Source organism: Heptranchias perlo, chromosome 21 (genome assembly GCF_035084215.1).
Source record: "Heptranchias perlo isolate sHepPer1 chromosome 21, sHepPer1.hap1, whole genome shotgun sequence".
NCBI lineage: Eukaryota > Metazoa > Chordata > Chondrichthyes > Hexanchiformes > Hexanchidae > Heptranchias > Heptranchias perlo.
In genome coordinates, this window is record NC_090345.1 from 53,358,639 (window position 1) to 53,379,129 (window position 20,491).

Consider the following 20,491-nt stretch of genomic DNA (forward strand, 5'->3'; position numbering starts at 1 on the left):
CCCCCCCATCCACAGTATTCCCATCTAACCCCCCCATCCACAGTATTCCCATCAAACCCCCTCTATCCACAGTATTCCCATCTAACCCCCCATCCACAGTATTCCCATCTAACCCCCCCATCCACAGTATTCCATCTAACCCCCTCTATCCACAGTATTCCCATCTAACCCCCCCATCCACAGTATTCCCATCTAACCCCCTCTATCCACAGTATTCCCATCTAACCCCCCCATCCACAGTATTCCCATCTAACCCCCTCTATCCACAGTATTCCATCTAACCCCCCATCCACATATTCCCATCTAACCCCCTCTATCACAGTATTCCCATCTAACCCCCTCTATCCACAGTATTCCCATCTAACCCCCCATCCACAGTATTCCCATCTAACCCCCCCATCCACAGTATTCCCATCTAACCCCCTCTATCCACAGTATTCCCATCTAACCCCCCCTATCCACAGTATTCCCATCTAACCCCCTCTATCCACAGTATTCCCATCTAACCCCCTCTATCCACAGTATTCCCATCTAACCCCCTCTATCCACAGTATTCCCATCTAACCCCCCCATCCACAGTATTCCCATCTAACCCCCCTCTATCCACAGTATTCCCATCTAACCCCCTCTATCCACAGTATTCCCATCTAACCCCCCCATCCACAGTATTCCCATCTAACCCCCCCATCCACAGTATTCCCATCTATCCCCCCCATCCACAGTATTCCCATCTAACCCCCCCATCCACAGTATTCCCATCTAACCCCCCCATCCACAGTATTCCCATCTATCCCCCCCATCCACAGTATTCCCATCTAACCCCCCCCATCCACAGTATTCCCATCTAACCCCCCCCATCCACAGTATTCCCATCTAACCCCCCCATCCACAGTATTCCCATCTAACCCCCCCATCCACAGTATTCCCATCTAACCCCCCCCATCCACAGTATCCCATCTAACCCCCCCATCCACAGTATTCCCATCTAACCCCCCCCATCCACAGTATTCCCATCTAACCCCCCCATCCACAGTATTCCCATCTAACCCCCCCATCCACAGTATTCCCATCTAACCCCCTCTATCCACAGTATTCCCATCTAACCCCCCCATCCACAGTATTCCCATCTAACCCCCTCTATCCACAGTATTCCCATCTAACCCCCCCCATCCACAGTATTCCCATCTAACCCACCCATCCACAGTATTCCATCTAACCCCCCCATCCACAGTATTCCCATCTAACCCCCTCTATCCACAGTATTCCCATCTAACCCCCTCTATCCACAGTATTCCCATCTACCCCCTCTATCCACAGTATTCCCATCTAACCCCCTCTATCCACAGTATTCCCATCTAACCCCCCCCATCCACAGTATTCCCATCTAACCCCCTCTATCCACAGTATTCCCATCTAACCCCCTCTAATCCACAGTATTCCCATCTAACCCCCCCATCCACAGTATTCCCATCTAAACCCCCCCATCCACAGTATTCCCATCTATACCCCCCATCCACAGTATTCCCATCTAACCCCCCTCTATCCACAGTATTCCCATCTAACCCCCCCCATCCACAGTATTCCCATCTAACCCCCCCATCCACGTATTCCCATCTAACCCCCCCTATCCACAGTATTCCCATCTAACCCCCTCTATCCACAGTATTCCCATCTAACCCCCTCTATCCACAGTATTCCCATCTAACCCCCCCCATCCACAGTATTCCCATCTAACCCCCCTATCCACAGTATTCCCATCTAACCCCCTCTATCCACAGTATTCCCAATCTAACCCCCCCCATCCACAGTATTCCCATCTAACCCCCCCATCCACAGTATTCCCATCTAACCCCCTCTATCCACAGTATTCCCATCTAACCCCCCCTATCCACAGTATTCCCATCTAACCCCCCCATCCACAGTATTCCCATCTAACCCCCCTCTATCCACAGTATTCCCATCTAACCCCCTCTATCCACAGTATTCCCATCTAACCCCCTCTATCCACAGTATTCCCATCTAACCCCCTCTATCCACAGTATTCCCATCTAACCCCCCCCATCCACAGTATTCCCATCTAACCCCCTCTATCCACAGTATTCCCATCTAACCCCCTCTATCCACAGTATTCCCATCTAACCCCCCCCCATCCACAGTATTCCCATCTATCCCCCCCATCCACAGTATTCCCATCTAACCCCCCCCATCCACAGTATTCCCATCTAACCCCCCCATCCACAGTATTCCCATCTAACCCCCCCCATCCACAGTATTCCCATCTAACCCCCTCTATCCACAGTATTCCCATCTAACCCCCTCTATCCACAGTATTCCCATCTAACCCCCCCATCCACAGTATTCCCATCTAACCCCCCCCATCCACGGTATTCCCATCTAACCCCCCCCATCCACAGTATTCCCATCTAACCCCCCCATCCACAGTATTCCCATCTAACCCCCCCCCATCCACGGTATTCCCATCTAACCCCCCCATCCACAGTATTCCCATCTAACCCCCCCCATCCACGGTATTCCCATCTAACCCCCCCATCCACAGTATTCCCATCTAACCCCCCCCATCCACAGTATTCCCATCTGCCCATCTAACCCCCCCATCCACAGTATTCCCATCTAACCCCCCCATCCACAGTATTCCCATCTAACCCCCCCTATCCACAGTATTCCCATCTAACCCCCCCCATCCACAGTATTCCCATCTAACCCCCCCATCCACAGTATTCCCATCTAACCCCCCCCATCCACAGTATTCCCATCTAACCCCCCCATCCACAGTATTCCCATCTAACCCCCTCTATCCACAGTATTCCCATCTAACCCCCTCTATCCACAGTATTCCCATCTAACCCCCTCTATCCACAGTATTCCCATCTAACCCCCCCATCCACAGTATTCCCATCTAACCCCCTCTATCCACAGTATTCCCATCTAACCCCCTCTATCCACAGTATTCCCATCTAACCCCCTCTATCCACAGTATTCCCATCTAACCCCCCCATCCACAGTATTCCCATCTAACCCCCCCCATCCACAGTATTCCCATCTAACCCCCCCATCCACAGTATTCCCATCTAACCCCCCATCCACAGTATTCCCATCTAACCCCCCCATCCACAGTATTCCCATCTAACCCCCCCCATCCACAGTATTCCCATCTAACCCCCCCCATCCACAGTATTCCCATCTGCCCATCCACGACCCCCCCCATCCACAGTATTCCCATCTAACCCCCCCATCCACAGTATTCCCATCTAACCCCCCCCATCCACAGTATTCCCATCTGCCCATCGACCCCCCCCCCATCCACAGTATTCCCATCTAACCCCCCCTATCCACAGTATTCCCATCTAACCCCCCCATCCACAGTATTCCCATCTAACCCCCCCCTATCCACAGTATTCCCATCTAACCCCCCCCATCCACAGTATTCCCATCTGCCCATCGACCCCCCCATCCACAGTATTCCCATCTAACCCCCCCTATCCACAGTATTCCCATCTAACCCCCCCATCCACAGTATTCCCATCTAACCCCCTCTATCCACAGTATTCCCATCTAACCCCCTCTATCCACAGTATTCCCATCTAACCCCCCCCATCCACAGTATTCCCATCTAACCCCCCCATCCACAGTATTCCCATCTAACCCACTCATCCACAGTATTCCCATCTAACCCCCCCATCCACAGTATTCCCATCTAACCCCCCCATCCACAGTATTCCCATCTAACCCCCTCTATCCACAGTATTCCCATCTAACCACCCCCATCCACAGTATTCCCATCTAACCCCCCCATCCACAGTATTCCCATCTAACCCCCCCATCCACAGTATTCCCATCTAACCCCCCTCTATCCACAGTATTCCCATCTAACCACCCCCATCCACAGTATTCCCATCTAACCCCCCCCATCCACAGTATTCCCATCTAACCCCCTCTATCCACAGTATTCCCATCTAACCCCCCCATCCACAGTATTCCCATCTAACCCCCCCCATCCACAGTATTCCCATCTAACCCCCCCCTATCCACAGTATTCCCATCTAACCCCCCCATCCACAGTATTCCCATCTAACCCCCCCCATCCACAGTATTCCCATCTAACCCCCCCATCCACAGTATTCCCATCTAACCCCCCCCATCCACAGTATTCCCATCTAACCCCCCCATCCACAGTATTCCCATCTAACCCCCCCCATCCACAGTATTCCCATCTAACCCCCCCATCCACAGTATTCCCATCTAACCCCCCCATCCACAGTATTCCCATCTAACCCCCCCATCCACAGTATTCCCATCTAACCCCCCCTATCCACAGTATTCCCATCTAACCCCCCCCATCCACAGTATTCCCATCTAACCCCCCCATCCACAGTATTCCCATCTAACCCCCCCATCCACAGTATTCCCATCTAACCCCCCCTATCCACAGTATTCCCATCTAACCCCCCCTATCCACAGTATTCCCATCTAACCCCCCCCATCCACAGTATTCCCATCTAACCCCCTCTATCCACAGTATTCCCATCTAACCCCCCCCATCCACAGTATTCCCATCTAACCCCCCCCATCCACAGTATTCCCATCTAACCCCCTCTATCCACAGTATTCCCATCTAACCCCCCCATCCACAGTATTCCCATCTAACCCCCTCTATCCACAGTATTCCCATCTAACCACCCCCATCCACAGTATTCCCATCTAACCCCCCCATCCACAGTATTCCCATCTAACCCCCCCATCCACAGTATTCCCATCTAACCCCCCCCATCCACAGTATTCCCATCTAACCCCCCCATCCACAGTATTCCCATCTAACCCCCCCCATCCACAGTATTCCCATCTAACCCCCCCCATCCACAGTATTCCCATCTAACCCCCCCCATCCACAGTATTCCCATCTAACCCCCCATCCACAGTATTCCCATCTAACCCCCCCCATCCACAGTATTCCCATCTAACCCCCCCATCCACAGTATTCCCATCTAACCCCCCCATCCACAGTATTCCCATCTAACCCCCTCTATCCACAGTATTCCCATCTAACCCCCCCCATCCACAGTATTCCCATCTAACCCCCCCATCCACAGTATTCCCATCTAACCCCCCCATCCACAGTATTCCCATCTAACCCCCTCTATCCACAGTATTCCCATCTAACCCCCCCCATCCACAGTATTCCCATCTAACCCCCCCCATCCACAGTATTCCCATCTAACCCCCTCTATCCACAGTATTCCCATCTAACCCCCTCTATCCACAGTATTCCCATCTAACCCCCTCTATCCACAGTATTCCCATCTAACCCCCCCATCCACAGTATTCCCATCTAACCCCCCCATCCACAGTATTCCCATCTAACCCCCCCCATCCACAGTATTCCCATCTAACCCCCCCCATCCACAGTATTCCCATCTAACCCCCTCTATCCACAGTATTCCCATCTAACCCCCCCATCCACAGTATTCCCATCTAACCCCCCCCATCCACAGTATTCCCATCTAACCCCCCCATCCACAGTATTCCCATCTAACCCCCCCATCCACAGTATTCCCATCTAACCCCCCCATCCACAGTATTCCCATCTAACCCCCCTCTATCCACAGTATTCCCATCTAACCCCCCCCATCCACAGTATTCCCATCTAACCCCCTCTATCCACAGTATTCCCATCTAACCCCCCCCATCCACAGTATTCCCATCTAACCCCCCCCATCCACAGTATTCCCATCTAACCCCCCCCATCCACAGTATTCCCATCTAACCCCCCCCATCCACAGTATTCCCATCTAACCCCCTCTATCCACAGTATTCCCATCTAACCCCCCCCATCCACAGTATTCCCATCTAACCCCCCCCATCCACAGTATTCCCATCTAACCCCCCCCATCCACAGTATTCCCATCTAACCCCCCCCATCCACAGTATTCCCATCTAACCCCCTCTATCCACAGTATTCCCATCTAACCCCCCCATCCACAGTATTCCCATCTAACCCCCTCTATCCACAGTATTCCCATCTAACCCCCCCCATCCACAGTATTCCCATCTAACCCCCCCATCCACAGTATTCCCATCTAACCCCCCCCATCCACAGTATTCCCATCTAACCCCCCCATCCACAGTATTCCCATCTAACCCCCCCCATCCACAGTATTCCCATCTAACCCCCCCCCATCCACAGTATTCCCATCTAACCCCCTCTATCCACAGTATTCCCATCTAACCCCCCCCATCCACAGTATTCCCATCTAACCCCCCCCATCCACAGTATTCCCATCTAACCCCCCCATCCACAGTATTCCCATCTAACCCCCTCTATCCACAGTATTCCCATCTAACCCCCCCCATCCACAGTATTCCCATCTAACCCCCTCTATCCACAGTATTCCCATCTAACCCCCCCATCCACAGTATTCCCATCTAACCCCCCCATCCACAGTATTCCCATCTAACCCCCCCCATCCACAGTATTCCCATCTAACCCCCTCTATCCACAGTATTCCCATCTAACCCCCCCATCCACAGTATTCCCATCTAACCCCCCCCATCCACAGTATTCCCATCTAACCCCCTCTATCCACAGTATTCCCATCTAACCCCCTCTATCCACAGTATTCCCATCTAACCCCCCCATCCACAGTATTCCCATCTAACCCCCCCCATCCACAGTATTCCCATCTAACCCCCCCCATCCACAGTATTCCCATCTAACCCCCCCCATCCACAGTATTCCCATCTAACCCCCCCCATCCACAGTATTCCCATCTAACCCCCCCCATCCACAGTATTCCCATCTAACCCCCCCCATCCACAGTATTCCCATCTAACCCCCCCCATCCACAGTATTCCCATCTAACCCCCCCCATCCACAGTATTCCCATCTAACCCCCCCCATCCACAGTATTCCCATCTAACCCCCCCCATCCACAGTATTCCCATCTAACCACCCCCATCCACAGTATTCCCATCTAACCCCCTCTATCCACAGTATTCCCATCTAACCCCCCCTATCCACAGTATTCCCATCTAACCCCCCCTATCCACAGTATTCCCATCTAACCACCCCCATCCACAGTATTCCCATCTAACCCCCTCTATCCACAGTATTCCCATCTAACCCCCCCCATCCACAGTATTCCCATCTAACCCCCCCCATCCACAGTATTCCCATCTAACCCCCCTATCCACAGTATTCCCATCTAACCCCCCCATCCACAGTATTCCCATCTAACCCCCTCTATCCACAGTATTCTCCCATCTAACCCCCCCATCCACAGTATTCCCATCTAACCCCCCCTATCCACAGTATTCCCATCTAACCCCCCCATCCACAGTATTCCCATCTAACCCCCCCCATCCACAGTATTCCCATCTATCCCCCCCATCCACAGTATTCCCATCTAACCCCCCCCATCCACAGTATTCCCATCTAACCCCCCCCATCCACAGTATTCCCATCTAACCCCCCCCATCCACAGTATTCCCATCTAACCCCCCCCATCCACAGTATTCCCATCTAACCCCCTCTATCCACAGTATTCCCATCTAACCCCCCCCATCCACAGTATTCCCATCTAACCCCCTCTATCCACAGTATTCCCATCTAACCCCCCCCATCCACAGTATTCCCATCTAACCCCCCCTATCCACAGTATTCCCATCTAACCCCCCCCATCCACAGTATTCCCATCTAACCCCCTCTATCCACAGTATTCCCATCTAACCCCCCCATCCACAGTATTCCCATCTAACCCCCCCATCCACAGTATTCCCATCTAACCCCCTCTATCCACAGTATTCCCATCTAACCCCCTCTATCCACAGTATTCCCATCTAACCCCCCCCCATCCACAGTATTCCCATCTAACCCCCCCCATCCACAGTATTCCCATCTAACCCCCTCTATCCACAGTATTCCCATCTAACCCCCTCTATCCACAGTATTCCCATCTAACCCCCCCATCCACAGTATTCCCATCTAACCCCCTCTATCCACAGTATTCCCATCTAACCCCCCCCATCCACAGTATTCCCATCTAACCCCCTCTATCCACAGTATTCCCATCTAACCCCCTCTATCCACAGTATTCCCATCTAACCCCCCTATCCACAGTATTCCCATCTAACCCCCCCATCCACAGTATTCCCATCTAACCCCCCCATCCACAGTATTCCCATCTAACCCCCCCCATCCACAGTATTCCCATCTAACCCCCCCCATCCACAGTATTCCCATCTAACCCCCTCTATCCACAGTATTCCCATCTAACCCCCCCATCCACAGTATTCCCATCTAACCCCCCCATCCACAGTATTCCCATCTAACCCCCCCCATCCACAGTATTCCCATCTAACCCCCCCCATCCACAGTATTCCCATCTAACCCCCCCCATCCACAGTATTCCCATCTAACCCCCCCATCCACAGTATTCCCATCTAACCCCCCCATCCACAGTATTCCCATCTAACCCCCTCTATCCACAGTATTCCCATCTAACCCCCCCATCCACAGTATTCCCATCTAACCCCCTCTATCCACAGTATTCCCATCTAACCCCCCCCATCCACAGTATTCCCATCTAACCCCCTCTATCCACAGTATTCCCATCTAACCCCCCTATCCACAGTATTCCCATCTAACCCCCCTATCCACAGTATTCCCATCTAACCCCCCCATCCACAGTATTCCCATCTAACCCCCTCTATCCACAGTATTCCCATCTAACCCCCTCTATCCACAGTATTCCCATCTAACCCCCCCCATCCACAGTATTCCCATCTAACCCCCCCTATCCACAGTATTCCCATCTGCCCATCTAACCCCCCCATCCACAGTATTCCCATCTAACCCCCCCCCTATCCACAGTATTCCCATCTAACCCCCTCTATCCACAGTATTCCCATCTAACCCCCTCTATCCACAGTATTCCCATCTAACCCCCCCCATCCACAGTATTCCCATCTAACCCCCCCTATCCACAGTATTCCCATCTAACCCCCCCCATCCACAGTATTCCCATCTAACCCCCCCATCCACAGTATTCCCATCTGCCCATCTACCCCCCCATCCACAGTATTCCCATCTAACCCCCCCCCTATCCACAGTATTCCCATCTAACCCCCCCATCCACAGTATTCCCATCTAACCCCCCCCATCCACAGTATTCCCATCTAACCCCCTCTATCCACAGTATTCCCATCTAACCCCCCCCATCCACAGTATTCCCATCTAACCCCCCCCATCCACAGTATTCCCATCTAACCCCCTCTATCCACAGTATTCCCATCTAACCCCCCCTATCCACAGTATTCCCATCTAACCCCCCCTATCCACAGTATTCCCATCTAACCCCCCCCATCCACAGTATTCCCATCTAACCCCCCCCATCCACAGTATTCCCATCTAACCCCCTCTATCCACAGTATTCCCATCTAACCCCCTCTATCCACAGTATTCCCATCTAACCCCCCCCCATCCACAGTATTCCCATCTAACCCCCCCTATCCACAGTATTCCCATCTAACCCCCCCATCCACAGTATTCCCATCTAACCCCCTCTATCCACAGTATTCCCATCTAACCCCCTCTATCCACAGTATTCCCATCTAACCCCCCCCATCCACAGTATTCCCATCTAACCCCCCCTATCCACAGTATTCCCATCTGCCCATCGACCCCCCCCATCCACAGTATTCCCATCTAACCCCCCCCCCATCCACAGTATTCCCATCTAACCCCCCCATCCACAGTATTCCCATCTAACCCCCTCCATCCACAGTATTCCCATCTAACCCCCTCCATCCACAGTATTCCCATCTAACCCCCCCCTATCCACAGTATTCCCATCTAACCCCCTCTATCCACAGTATTCCCATCTAACCCCCTCTATCCACAGTATTCCCATCTAACCCCCCCTATCCACAGTATTCCCATCTGCCCATCGACCCCCCCCATCCACAGTATTCCCATCTAACCCCCCCCATCCACAGTATTCCCATCTAACCCCCCCATCCACAGTATTCCCATCTAACCCCCCCTCCATCCACAGTATTCCCATCTAACCCCCCCCTATCCACAGTATTCCCATCTAACCCCCTCTATCCACAGTATTCCCATCTAACCCCCCCATCCACAGTATTCCCATCTAACCCCCCCCTATCCACAGTATTCCCATCTAACCCCCTCTATCCACAGTATTCCCATCTAACCCCCTCTATCCACAGTATTCCCATCTAACCCCCCTATCCACAGTATTCCCATCTAACCCCCCCATCCACAGTATTCCCATCTAACCCCCCCATCCACAGTATTCCCATCTAACCCCCCCCCCATCCACAGTATTCCCATCTAACCCCCCCCATCCACAGTATTCCCATCTAACCCCCCCCATCCACAGTATTCCCATCTAACCCCCCCATCCACAGTATTCCCATCTAACCCCCCCTCCATCCACAGTATTCCCATCTAACCCCCCTCTATCCACAGTATTCCCATCTAACCCCCCCATCCACAGTATTCCCATCTAACCCCCCCCTATCCACAGTATTCCCATCTAACCCCCTCTATCCACAGTATTCCCATCTAACCCCCTCTATCCACAGTATTCCCATCTAACCCCCCCATCCACAGTATTCCCATCTAACCCCCCCATCCACAGTATTCCCATCTAACCCCCCCATCCACAGTATTCCCATCTAACCCCCTCTATCCACAGTATTCCCATCTAACCCCCCCATCCACAGTATTCCCATCTAACCCCCCCATCCACAGTATTCCCATCTAACCCCCTCATCCACAGTATTCCCATCTAACCCCCTCATCCACAGTATTCCCATCTAACCCCCCCATCCACAGTATTCCCATCTAACCCCCCCATCCACAGTATTCCCATCTAACCCCCCCCATCCACAGTATTCCCATCTAACCCCCCCATCCACAGTATTCCCATCTAACCCCCCCATCCACAGTATTCCCATCTAACCCCCTCTATCCACAGTATTCCCATCTAACCCCCCCATCCACAGTATTCCCATCTAACGCCCCCATCCACAGTATTCCCATCTAACCCCCCCATCCACAGTATTCCCATCTAACCCCCTCTATCCACAGTATTCCCATCTAACCCCCCCCATCCACAGTATTCCCATCTAACCCCCTCTATCCACAGTATTCCCATCTAACCCCCCCCATCCACAGTATTCCCATCTAACCCCCCCCATCCACAGTATTCCCATCTAACCCCCCCATCCACAGTATTCCCATCTAACCCCCTCTATCCACAGTATTCCCATCTAACCCCCTCTATCCACAGTATTCCCATCTAACCCCCCCCATCCACAGTATTCCCATCTAACCCCCTCTATCCACAGTATTCCCATCTAACCCCCCCATCCACAGTATTCCCATCTAACCCCCCCCATCCACAGTATTCCCATCTAACCCCCCCCATCCACAGTATTCCCATCTAACCCCCTCTATCCACAGTATTCCCATCTGACCCCCCCCATCCACAGTATTCCCATCTAACCCCCCCATCCACAGTATTCCCATCTAACCCCCCCCATCCACAGTATTCCCATCTAACCCCCTCTATCCACAGTATTCCCATCTAACCCCCCCATCCACAGTATTCCCATCTAACCCCCTCTATCCACAGTATTCCCATCTAACCCCCCCCATCCACAGTATTCCCATCTAACCCCCTCTATCCACAGTATTCCCATCTAACCCCCTCTATCCACAGTATTCCCATCTAACCCCCCCCATCCACAGTATTCCCATCTAACCCCCTCTATCCACAGTATTCCCATCTAACCCCCCCCATCCACAGTATTCCCATCTAACCCCCTCTATCCACAGTATTCCCATCTAACCCCCCCCATCCACAGTATTCCCATCTAACCCCCCCATCCACAGTATTCCCATCTAACCCCCTCTATCCACAGTATTCCCATCTAACCCCCTCTATCCACAGTATTCCCATCTAACCCCCTCTATCCACAGTATTCCCATCTAACCCCCCCATCCACAGTATTCCCATCTAACCCCCCCCATCCACAGTATTCCCATCTAACCCCCCCATCCACAGTATTCCCATCTAACCCCCCCCATCCACAGTATTCCCATCTAACCCCCCCATCCACAGTATTCCCATCTAACCCCCCCATCCACAGTATTCCCATCTAACCCCCCCCATCCACAGTATTCCCATCTAACCCCCCCCATCCACAGTATTCCCATCGAACCCCCTCTATCCACAGTATTCCCATCTAACCCCCTCTATCCACAGTATTCCCATCTAACCTCCCTATCCACAGTATTCCCATCGAACCCCCCCATCCACAGTATTCCCATCTAACCCCCCCATCCACAGTATTCCCATCTAACCTCCCTATCCACAGTATTCCCATCTAACCCCTCTATCCACAGTATTCCCATCTAACCCCCTCTATCCACAGTATTCCCATCTAACCCCCCCCATCCACAGTATTCCCATCTAACCCCCTCTATCCACAGTATTCCCATCTAACCCCCCCATCCACAGTATTCCCATCTAACCCCCCCCATCCACAGTATTCCCATCTAACCCCCCCATCCACAGTATTCCCATCTAACCTCCCTATCCACAGTATTCCCATCTAACCCCCCCATCCACAGTATTCCCATCTAACCTCCCTATCCACAGTATTCCCATCTAACCCCCCCATCCACAGTATTCCCATCTAACCCCCCCCATCCACAGTATTCCCATCTAACCCCCCCATCCACAGTATTCCCATCTAACCTCCCTATCCACAGTATTCCCATCTAACCTCCCTATCCACAGTATTCCCATCTAACCCCTCTATCCACAGTATTCCCATCTAACCCCCCCCATCCACAGTATTCCCATCTAACCCCCTCTATCCACAGTATTCCCATCTAACCTCCCTATCCACAGTATTCCCATCTAACCCCCTCTATCCACAGTATTCCCATCTAACCCCCCCCATCCACAGTATTCCCATCTAACCCCCCATCCACAGTATTCCCATCTAACCCCCCCCATCCACAGTATTCCCATCTAACCCCCTCTATCCACAGTATTCCCATCTAACCCCCTCTATCCACAGTATTCCCTTCGTGAATTTCTAATAACACTGAATTCCACTTGTTGACAAGATCCGGTCCAGTTCCTTCTTGAAACCCATCAAGGTTCCTTGTTCCACCACCAATGCCAGTAATCTGTTCCATATATTCACCACCCTTTTAGTAAAGTTTCTCCTGCATTTCCTATTTTCTTTTGTTGTGCTTAATTTGTAAATATGGCCTCTTGCCCCTGAATTCTGTACAAGGCAGATAAGTTTGCTGGGATCCAATGTGTCCAACCATTTTATCACTTTAAATGCCATTATATCCCCTTTCAGTCCACTCTTTTCAAGACAGAACAGACCCAGAGTTGTCAATCTTTCCTCATACATCATTCCCTTAAGTTCTGGGATCAACTGTTTAGTCCTTCTTTGGACCCCGTTTCTGAAATGGGGAGACATAGCAGGGATAAACCAGGTGCATTTCCTGCATTATCCAAGGTCAAGTCAATCACTATCAGTAGGGGACCCTGAGATTGGATCGAGATGCGATTACCCTGCTTAGCTAAAAACCTGACTTCAAAGGAAATGACATGACTAAAAACAGAAGCCTGTAGTGGGTTTGTAATTCACATTTGAAGTCTGAGACCAGGTCCCTGATGTTAGTATATCACCAATCAGTCCAAGGCAGTGGAGTCTGCCAAAAGTGCAGTCACTGAAAAGACAATGATATCAGTCAAAGACATCGCTCATTAGTGGAATTAAAATCTGTAAGCATATCAAAAAATCCTTCCATGCCGATTTCTCCGTGAAGCAGTGTGCGAATTAGTTAGCTTAGTTCCCCCAGTAAAAGGTTCTGTGCTGCGTTCAATGTTCTGCCTGTGCAGAGTGGAATTTTAGCATAAGTATGAAGTAAACAGATACTGCAAACCACCAATAAAAGCAGGCCACTTGGGGCATGGCCCATTTACAAGACTTGTTGTGGATTACAACTTGCATTTATACAGGGCCTCTAACACCCCAATGTACTTCAGGCACGCAACCAAAATGGACGCTGAGCCAACAGAGATTAGATGGGGTGACCAAAAGTTTTAAGGAGGGCCAAAGGAAGAGAGGGAGGTGGAGGGATTTAGAGAGAGAATGCCAATGTGGAGCCTAGTTGGGTGATGGAAAGGCCGCCAATATTGGAGCAAAGTGGGTGGGAGAATGCACAAGAGGCCAGAGTGCAAGGAATTGAGAGTGTGGGGAGGGGTGAGGAGGGATGTAATGATGGAGGAGGTTACAGAGACCGGGAGAGGCAAAGCCATTTTAAATTTGAGACCAGGAGAGCCAATGTAGGTCAGCGACCGCAGGGGGTGATGGGTGAATGGGATATGGTGAGAGTTTGGATACTGGCAGAGTTTTGGATGAGCGCAAGAGGAGAGGTTTAGGGAGGGAATTCCAGAGCTTAGGGCCTAGACAGCTGAAGGCACGGCCGCCAATGGTGGGGCGATTAAAATCAGGGATGTGCAAGAGGCAAGAATTAGAGGAGCGCGGAGATCTCGGAGGGTTGTAGGGCTGGAAGAGGTTAGAGATAGGGAGGGGGCGAGGCCATGGAGGGATTTGAAAATGAGGATGAGAATTTTAAAATTGAGGCGTTCCCGGACTGGGAGCCAATGTAGGTCAGTGAGCACAGGGGTGATGGGAGAACGGGGCTTGGTGCGAGTTAGGATACAGGCAGCAGAGTTTTGGATGAGCTCAAGTTTATGGAGGGTGGAAGATGGGAGGCCGGCCTGGAGAGCATTGGAATAGTCAAATCTGGAGGTAATAAAAGCATGGATGAGTGTTTCAGCAGATGAGCTGAGGCAGGGGCGGAGACGGGTGATGTTACGGAGGTGGAAGTGGGCCACCGAGAGGATATGTGGTCGGAAACTCAGCTCAGGGTCAAATAGAACGCCAAGGTTGTGAACGGTCTGGTTCAGCCTCAGACAGTGGCCAGGGAGAGGGATGGAGTCGGTGGTCGGGGAACGGATATGATGGCTTCGGTCTTCCCAATATTTAACAGAAGGAAATTGTAGCTTATCCAGAACTGGCTGTCGAACCAGCAGTCTGACAACAAAGTTGGTTTGAGAGTGGTAGAGCTGGGTGTACATGTCTGCAGACAGTGCTGCCAAGGGATAGCGTGTCAATAAGGAAGGGACAAAGGACAGATTATTGGGGGACTCTGCAGGTGAAAGAAAATTCAGGGAGAACATCAGTCGGGGGAAGAGACAAAATTAATTCAGGGAAGTGGCAGTACAATCTCAATTTTTTTCCTTAGTTGGAGCAAGAGGCAGTCCAGGAGTTTGGAGGGGGGGGGGGAAAGAGAGGGGGAAAAGGGGTGAAGAACAGATTAGAAAGGTTGTAGTCATAGAGGATTCTCTGCAGTCACGACAGAGTCTCCAGGAGGGTGTGTTGCCTACCTGGTGCAGGGTAAAGGATATCTCAGAGCAACTGGAGAGGAACTTGGAAAGGGAGGGCGGAGATCCAGTTGTCGTGGTCCATATCGGGACCAATGACAAAAAGATAGAATAGCAGTGGGAAATATTTAAAACGGTGATCAAGAGAGCTCAGGAGAAATATATTCCTCTAAAAAACACGAACAAACTAGCTAATAATGAAGCATCATAAAGAGGTAAGGGTAATATATAGACTGGGATAGTAACAGTGTAAGGGGCAAAGAGGGGGAGGAATTTTTGAAATATGTTCAGGAGAACTTTCTTGACCAGTACGTTTCCGGCCCAATGAGGAAGGAGGCATTGCTGGACTTGGTTCTAGGGAATGAGGTGGGCCAAGTGTCAGTGGGGGAACATTTAGGGAAGAGTGATCATAGTATCATAAGGTTTAGAATAGTTGTGGAAAAGGACACGGAGTAATCTAGAGCAAAAATACTCAATTGGAGGGCGGCCAATTTCAGTGGGATGAGAACGGATCTGTCCCGGGTAAATTGGAATCAAAGATCGGCAGGCAAAACTGTAATTGAACAATGGGCGGCCTTTAAGGAGGAGAGAGTTCGGGTACAGTCTAGGCACATTCCCACGAGGGGGAAAGGGAGGGCAACTAAAGCCAGAGCTCCCTGGATGACAAAAGAGATAGAGAGTAAGATGAAGCAGAAAAAAGGGGGCGTATGACAGATGTCAGGTTTATAACACAAGTGAGAACCAGGCTGAATGTAGAAAGTTCAGAGGGGAAGTGAAAAAGGAAATAAGAGGGGCAGAGAGAGAGTATGAGAATAGACTGGCGGCCAACATAAAAGGGAATCCAAAAGTCTTGTACAGGCGTGTAAACAGTAAACGGGTAGAAAGAGGAGGGGTGGGGCTGATTAGGGACCATAAAGAAGATCTACTCATGGAGGCAGAGGGCTTGGCCGAGGTACTAAATGAGTACTTTGCATCTGTCTTTACCAAAGAAGATGCTGCCAGAGTCACAGTAAAGGAGGAGGTAGCTGAGATACTGGATGGGCTAAAAATTGATAAAGGAGGTACTGGAAAGGCTGGCTGTACTTAAAGTAGATAAGTCACCCGGTCCGGATGGGATGCATCCTAGGTTGCTGTGGGAAGTAAGGGGGCAAATTGCGGATGTACTGGCCATAATCTTCCAAACATCCGTAGATACAGGGGTGGTGCCAGAGGACTGGAGAATTGCAAATGTTACACCCTTGTTCAAAAAAGGGTGTAAGGATAAACCCAGCCAGTCAGTTTAACCTCGGTGATGGGGAAACTTTTAAAAACGATAATCTGGGACAGAATTTACAGTCACTTAGACAAGTGTGGATTAATTAAGGAAAGCCAGCACGGATTTGTTAAAAGCAAATCGTGTTTAACTAACTTGATTGAGTTTTTTGATGAGGTAACAGAGAGGGTCGATGAGGGCAATGCGGTTGATGTGATGTATATGGACTTTAAAAAGGCTTTTCATAAAATGCCGCATAATAGGCTTGTCATCAAAGTTGAAGCCCATGGAATAAAAGGGGCAGTGGCAGCACGGATACGAAAATGGCTAAGTGACAGGAAACAGAGAGTAGTGGTGACCGGTTGTTTTTTGGACTGGAGGGAGGTGTACAGTGGTGTTCCCCAGGGGTCAGTGCTGGGACCACTGCTTTTTTTGATATATATTAATGAGTTGGACTCGGGTGTACAGGGCACAATTTCAAAATTTGCAGATGACACAAAACTTAGAAGGGGAGTAAACAGAGAGGAGGATAGTGATAGACTTCAAGAGGATATAGACAGGCTGGTGGCATGGGCGGACACGTGGCAGATGAAATTTAACCCAGAAAAGCGTGAAGAGATCATTTTGGCAGGAAGAACTAGGAATATAAATTAAAGAGTACAATTCTAAAAGGGGTACAGGAACAGAGATATCTGGGGGTATATGTGCACAAATCGTTGAAGGTGGCAGGGCAGGTTGAGAAAGCGGTTGAAAAAGCATACGGGATCCTGGGCTTTATAAATAGAGGCATAGAGTACAAAAGCAAGGAGGTTATGAAGAACCTTTATAAAACATTGGCTCAGCCATAACTGGAGTATTGTGTCCAGTTCTGGGCTTCGCACTTTAGGAAGGATGTGAAGGTAATGGCGAGGGTGCAGAAGAGACTTACTGCAATGATTCCAGGGATGAGGGACTTTAGTTACGTGTATCACTGGAGAAACTAGGGTTGTTCTCCTTGGAACAGATGGATGAGAGGAGATTTGATAGAGGTGTTCAAAATCATGAAGGGTCTAGACAGAGTAGATAGAGAGAAACTGTTCCCAATGGCAGAAGGGTCATAAACCAGAGGACATAGATTTAAGGTGATTAGCGACATGAGGGAAACTTTTTTACACAGCGAGTGGTTAGGATCAGGAATGCACTGCCCGAGGGGGTGGTGGAGGCAGATTCAATCATGGCCTTCAAAAGGGAACTGGATAAGTACTTGAAGGGAAAAAATCTGCAGGGCTACGGGGGATAGGGCGGGAGAGTGGGACTAGCTGAATTGTTCTTGCAGAGAGCCAGCACGAACTCGACAGGCCGAATAGTCTCCTTCCGTGCTGTAAACTATGATTCTATGTATTCTACAGACACATAAATAACCAAAGAAAAATCAGGATTGGGATAGGGCCATTAAGGGATACACATGATAAACTCACAGGTAATGACAGCGAAATCGCAGAAATAATTACTTTGCCTCGTTATTTGCCAGGAAGACTAACAAGGTAGGCACGAAGAGATCAAAAAAGGTACAAAGACTTTAAAGATAGAGGGGGGAGAGATAATCGATAAACTAATCAAACTTAGAGAGGATAAAACCCCTGGTTCGGATGGATTGCATCTGCGCATATTAAAAGAAGTTAGGGAGGAGATAGCAGAGACATTATTACATATAAATATAAATTCATTAGTAATGGGAATAGTGCCAGAGGACTGGCAGACAGTTAATGTGATTCCTATATTTAGAAAGGGAGATAGAACCAGTCCAGGGAACTATAGACCAATTAGTTTAACGTCGGCGGTAGGAAAGATAATGAAATCCTTACTCAAAGATATAACAGAAAAGCATCTAATAAACAAAAATATAATAAAGAATAGTCAGCATGGATTCCAACAGGGAAGGTCATGATTAACCAACCTCATTGAATTCTTTGAAGAAGTAACAGAAAGGATAGACAAGGGTAATGCAGCAAATGTAATATATTTGGATTTTCAAAAGGCCTTCAATAAGGTACCGCATAGTAGACTCATGACTAAGGTCAGAGCGTGTGGAGTCAGGGGACAGGTAGCAGAATGGATAGCAAGCTGGCTACAAAATATACAACAGAGAGTAGGGGTTAAAGGTAGCTACTCAGACTGGAAAAAGGTGGGAAGTGGTGTTCCACAGGGATCGGTGCTGGGACCACTGTTGTTCACAATCTACATCGACGATTTGAACTCAGGAATCGGAAGCACAATTTCAAAATTTGCGGACAACACCAAATTGGAGGGTGTAATTAATACAAAGGAAGGACGTGTTAGAGATGTCAGTAAACTTGCTGAATGGACGTGTAATTGGCAAATGAATTTCATTATAGGTGTTACTCTGTTTTCTGTTTTGTAGCCAGCTTGCTGTCCATTCTGCTGCCTGTCCCGACTCCACATGCTCTGACCTTAGTCATGAGTCGACAATGTGAGGCGGTGCATTTTGGTAGGAAGAATAAGAATATTGCTCGATAATAAGAGTTTAAATGGTGTAGAGGAGCAGAGGGATCTGGGGGTAGAGATACACAAATCACAAAGTAGCAAAGCAGGTTAACAAGGCCATAAAAAAGGCAAATCAAGCACTGGGGTTCATTTCTAGACGGACAGAATTGAAAAGCAAAGAAATTACGTTAAACTTGTATAGAACCTTGGTTAGACCACCACAGTTCTGGTCTCCATATTATATAAAGGGTATAGAGGCACTGGAGAAGGTGCAAAAAAGATTTACAAGGATGATGCCAGAAATGAGAGGATAAACTTATCAGGAAAGGCTGAACAGGCTGGGACTCTTTTCCCTACTGGAGGTCTTTAAGATAATGAAGGGGTTTGATAGGGTAGATGTAGAGAAAATATTTACACTTGTGGGGGGAGTTCAAAACTAGAGGTCATCAATATAAGATAGTCACTAATAAATCCAATAGGGAATTCAGGAGAAACTTCTTTACCCGGAGTGTGGTTAGAATGTGGAACTCACTACCACATGGAATAGTTGAGGCAAATAGCACAGATGTATTTAAGGGGCAGCTGGATAAGCACGAGGGAGAAAGGAATAGAAGGATATGCTGATAGGGGTAGATGAAGTAGGGAGGGAGGGGGCTCGTATGCAGCATAAATGCCAGCACAGAACAGTTGGGCTGAATGGCCTATTTCTGTACTGTAGACTCGATGCAAAATTATTTCACCAGGTGTAGAGAAACAACTACCTGTAATCCAGCTTCGAACACAGGCCATGCTCACACCAGCAGCTTTATTTGCCTGGAGAGTTTTTTTTTAAAAAACAAAAATATTTTCTGTTGCCAAAAGCATTGCAGCTTTTTGAACTGCCCACTGATTGGCAGCAAGCTGCCTGTATTACTATCACAGCCCATTAGCCTTTTTCTTACAGGGCTGTCCAAAAACTAAAAGCCAAAGCAGCTGGAGTCAGTATGGGCAGTTTGCAGCAACACAGTGTACCTTAAGGTGCCCGTCTCTGAAATTGTGGCCTCTCAGAAATGAGAAGCCGATGTTTTAATCATTTCTTATTGGAATAAGATGTGCTGCAATTCCCCAGTGAGAAAGCAAACACCTTCTCCACCACTCACCTGCGGAAGGGCCCCATAGTTCCAAATATATCCCTTATGAGGAAAAACATTTGCCACAAATCGTAAATTCCCTTTCTTAATGTCTTGTA

General features: G+C 49.6%; 1 protein-coding gene across 1 annotated transcript in view; it reads right to left on the bottom strand.

Annotated features, from left to right (window-relative positions):
• Positions 1 to 20,486, bottom strand: part of LOC137340258 (inorganic pyrophosphatase-like) — a gene marked incomplete at its 5' end in the record, with an annotated part of 62,974 nt that extends 42,488 nt beyond the window's left edge. The window contains one exon of the mRNA XM_068002676.1: positions 20,403 to 20,486. Within this exon, the coding sequence (XP_067858777.1) occupies positions 20,403 to 20,486 (84 nt within the window). The remainder of the gene's footprint in view (positions 1 to 20,402) is intronic.
• Between the last annotated feature and the right edge of the window lie 5 nt (positions 20,487 to 20,491).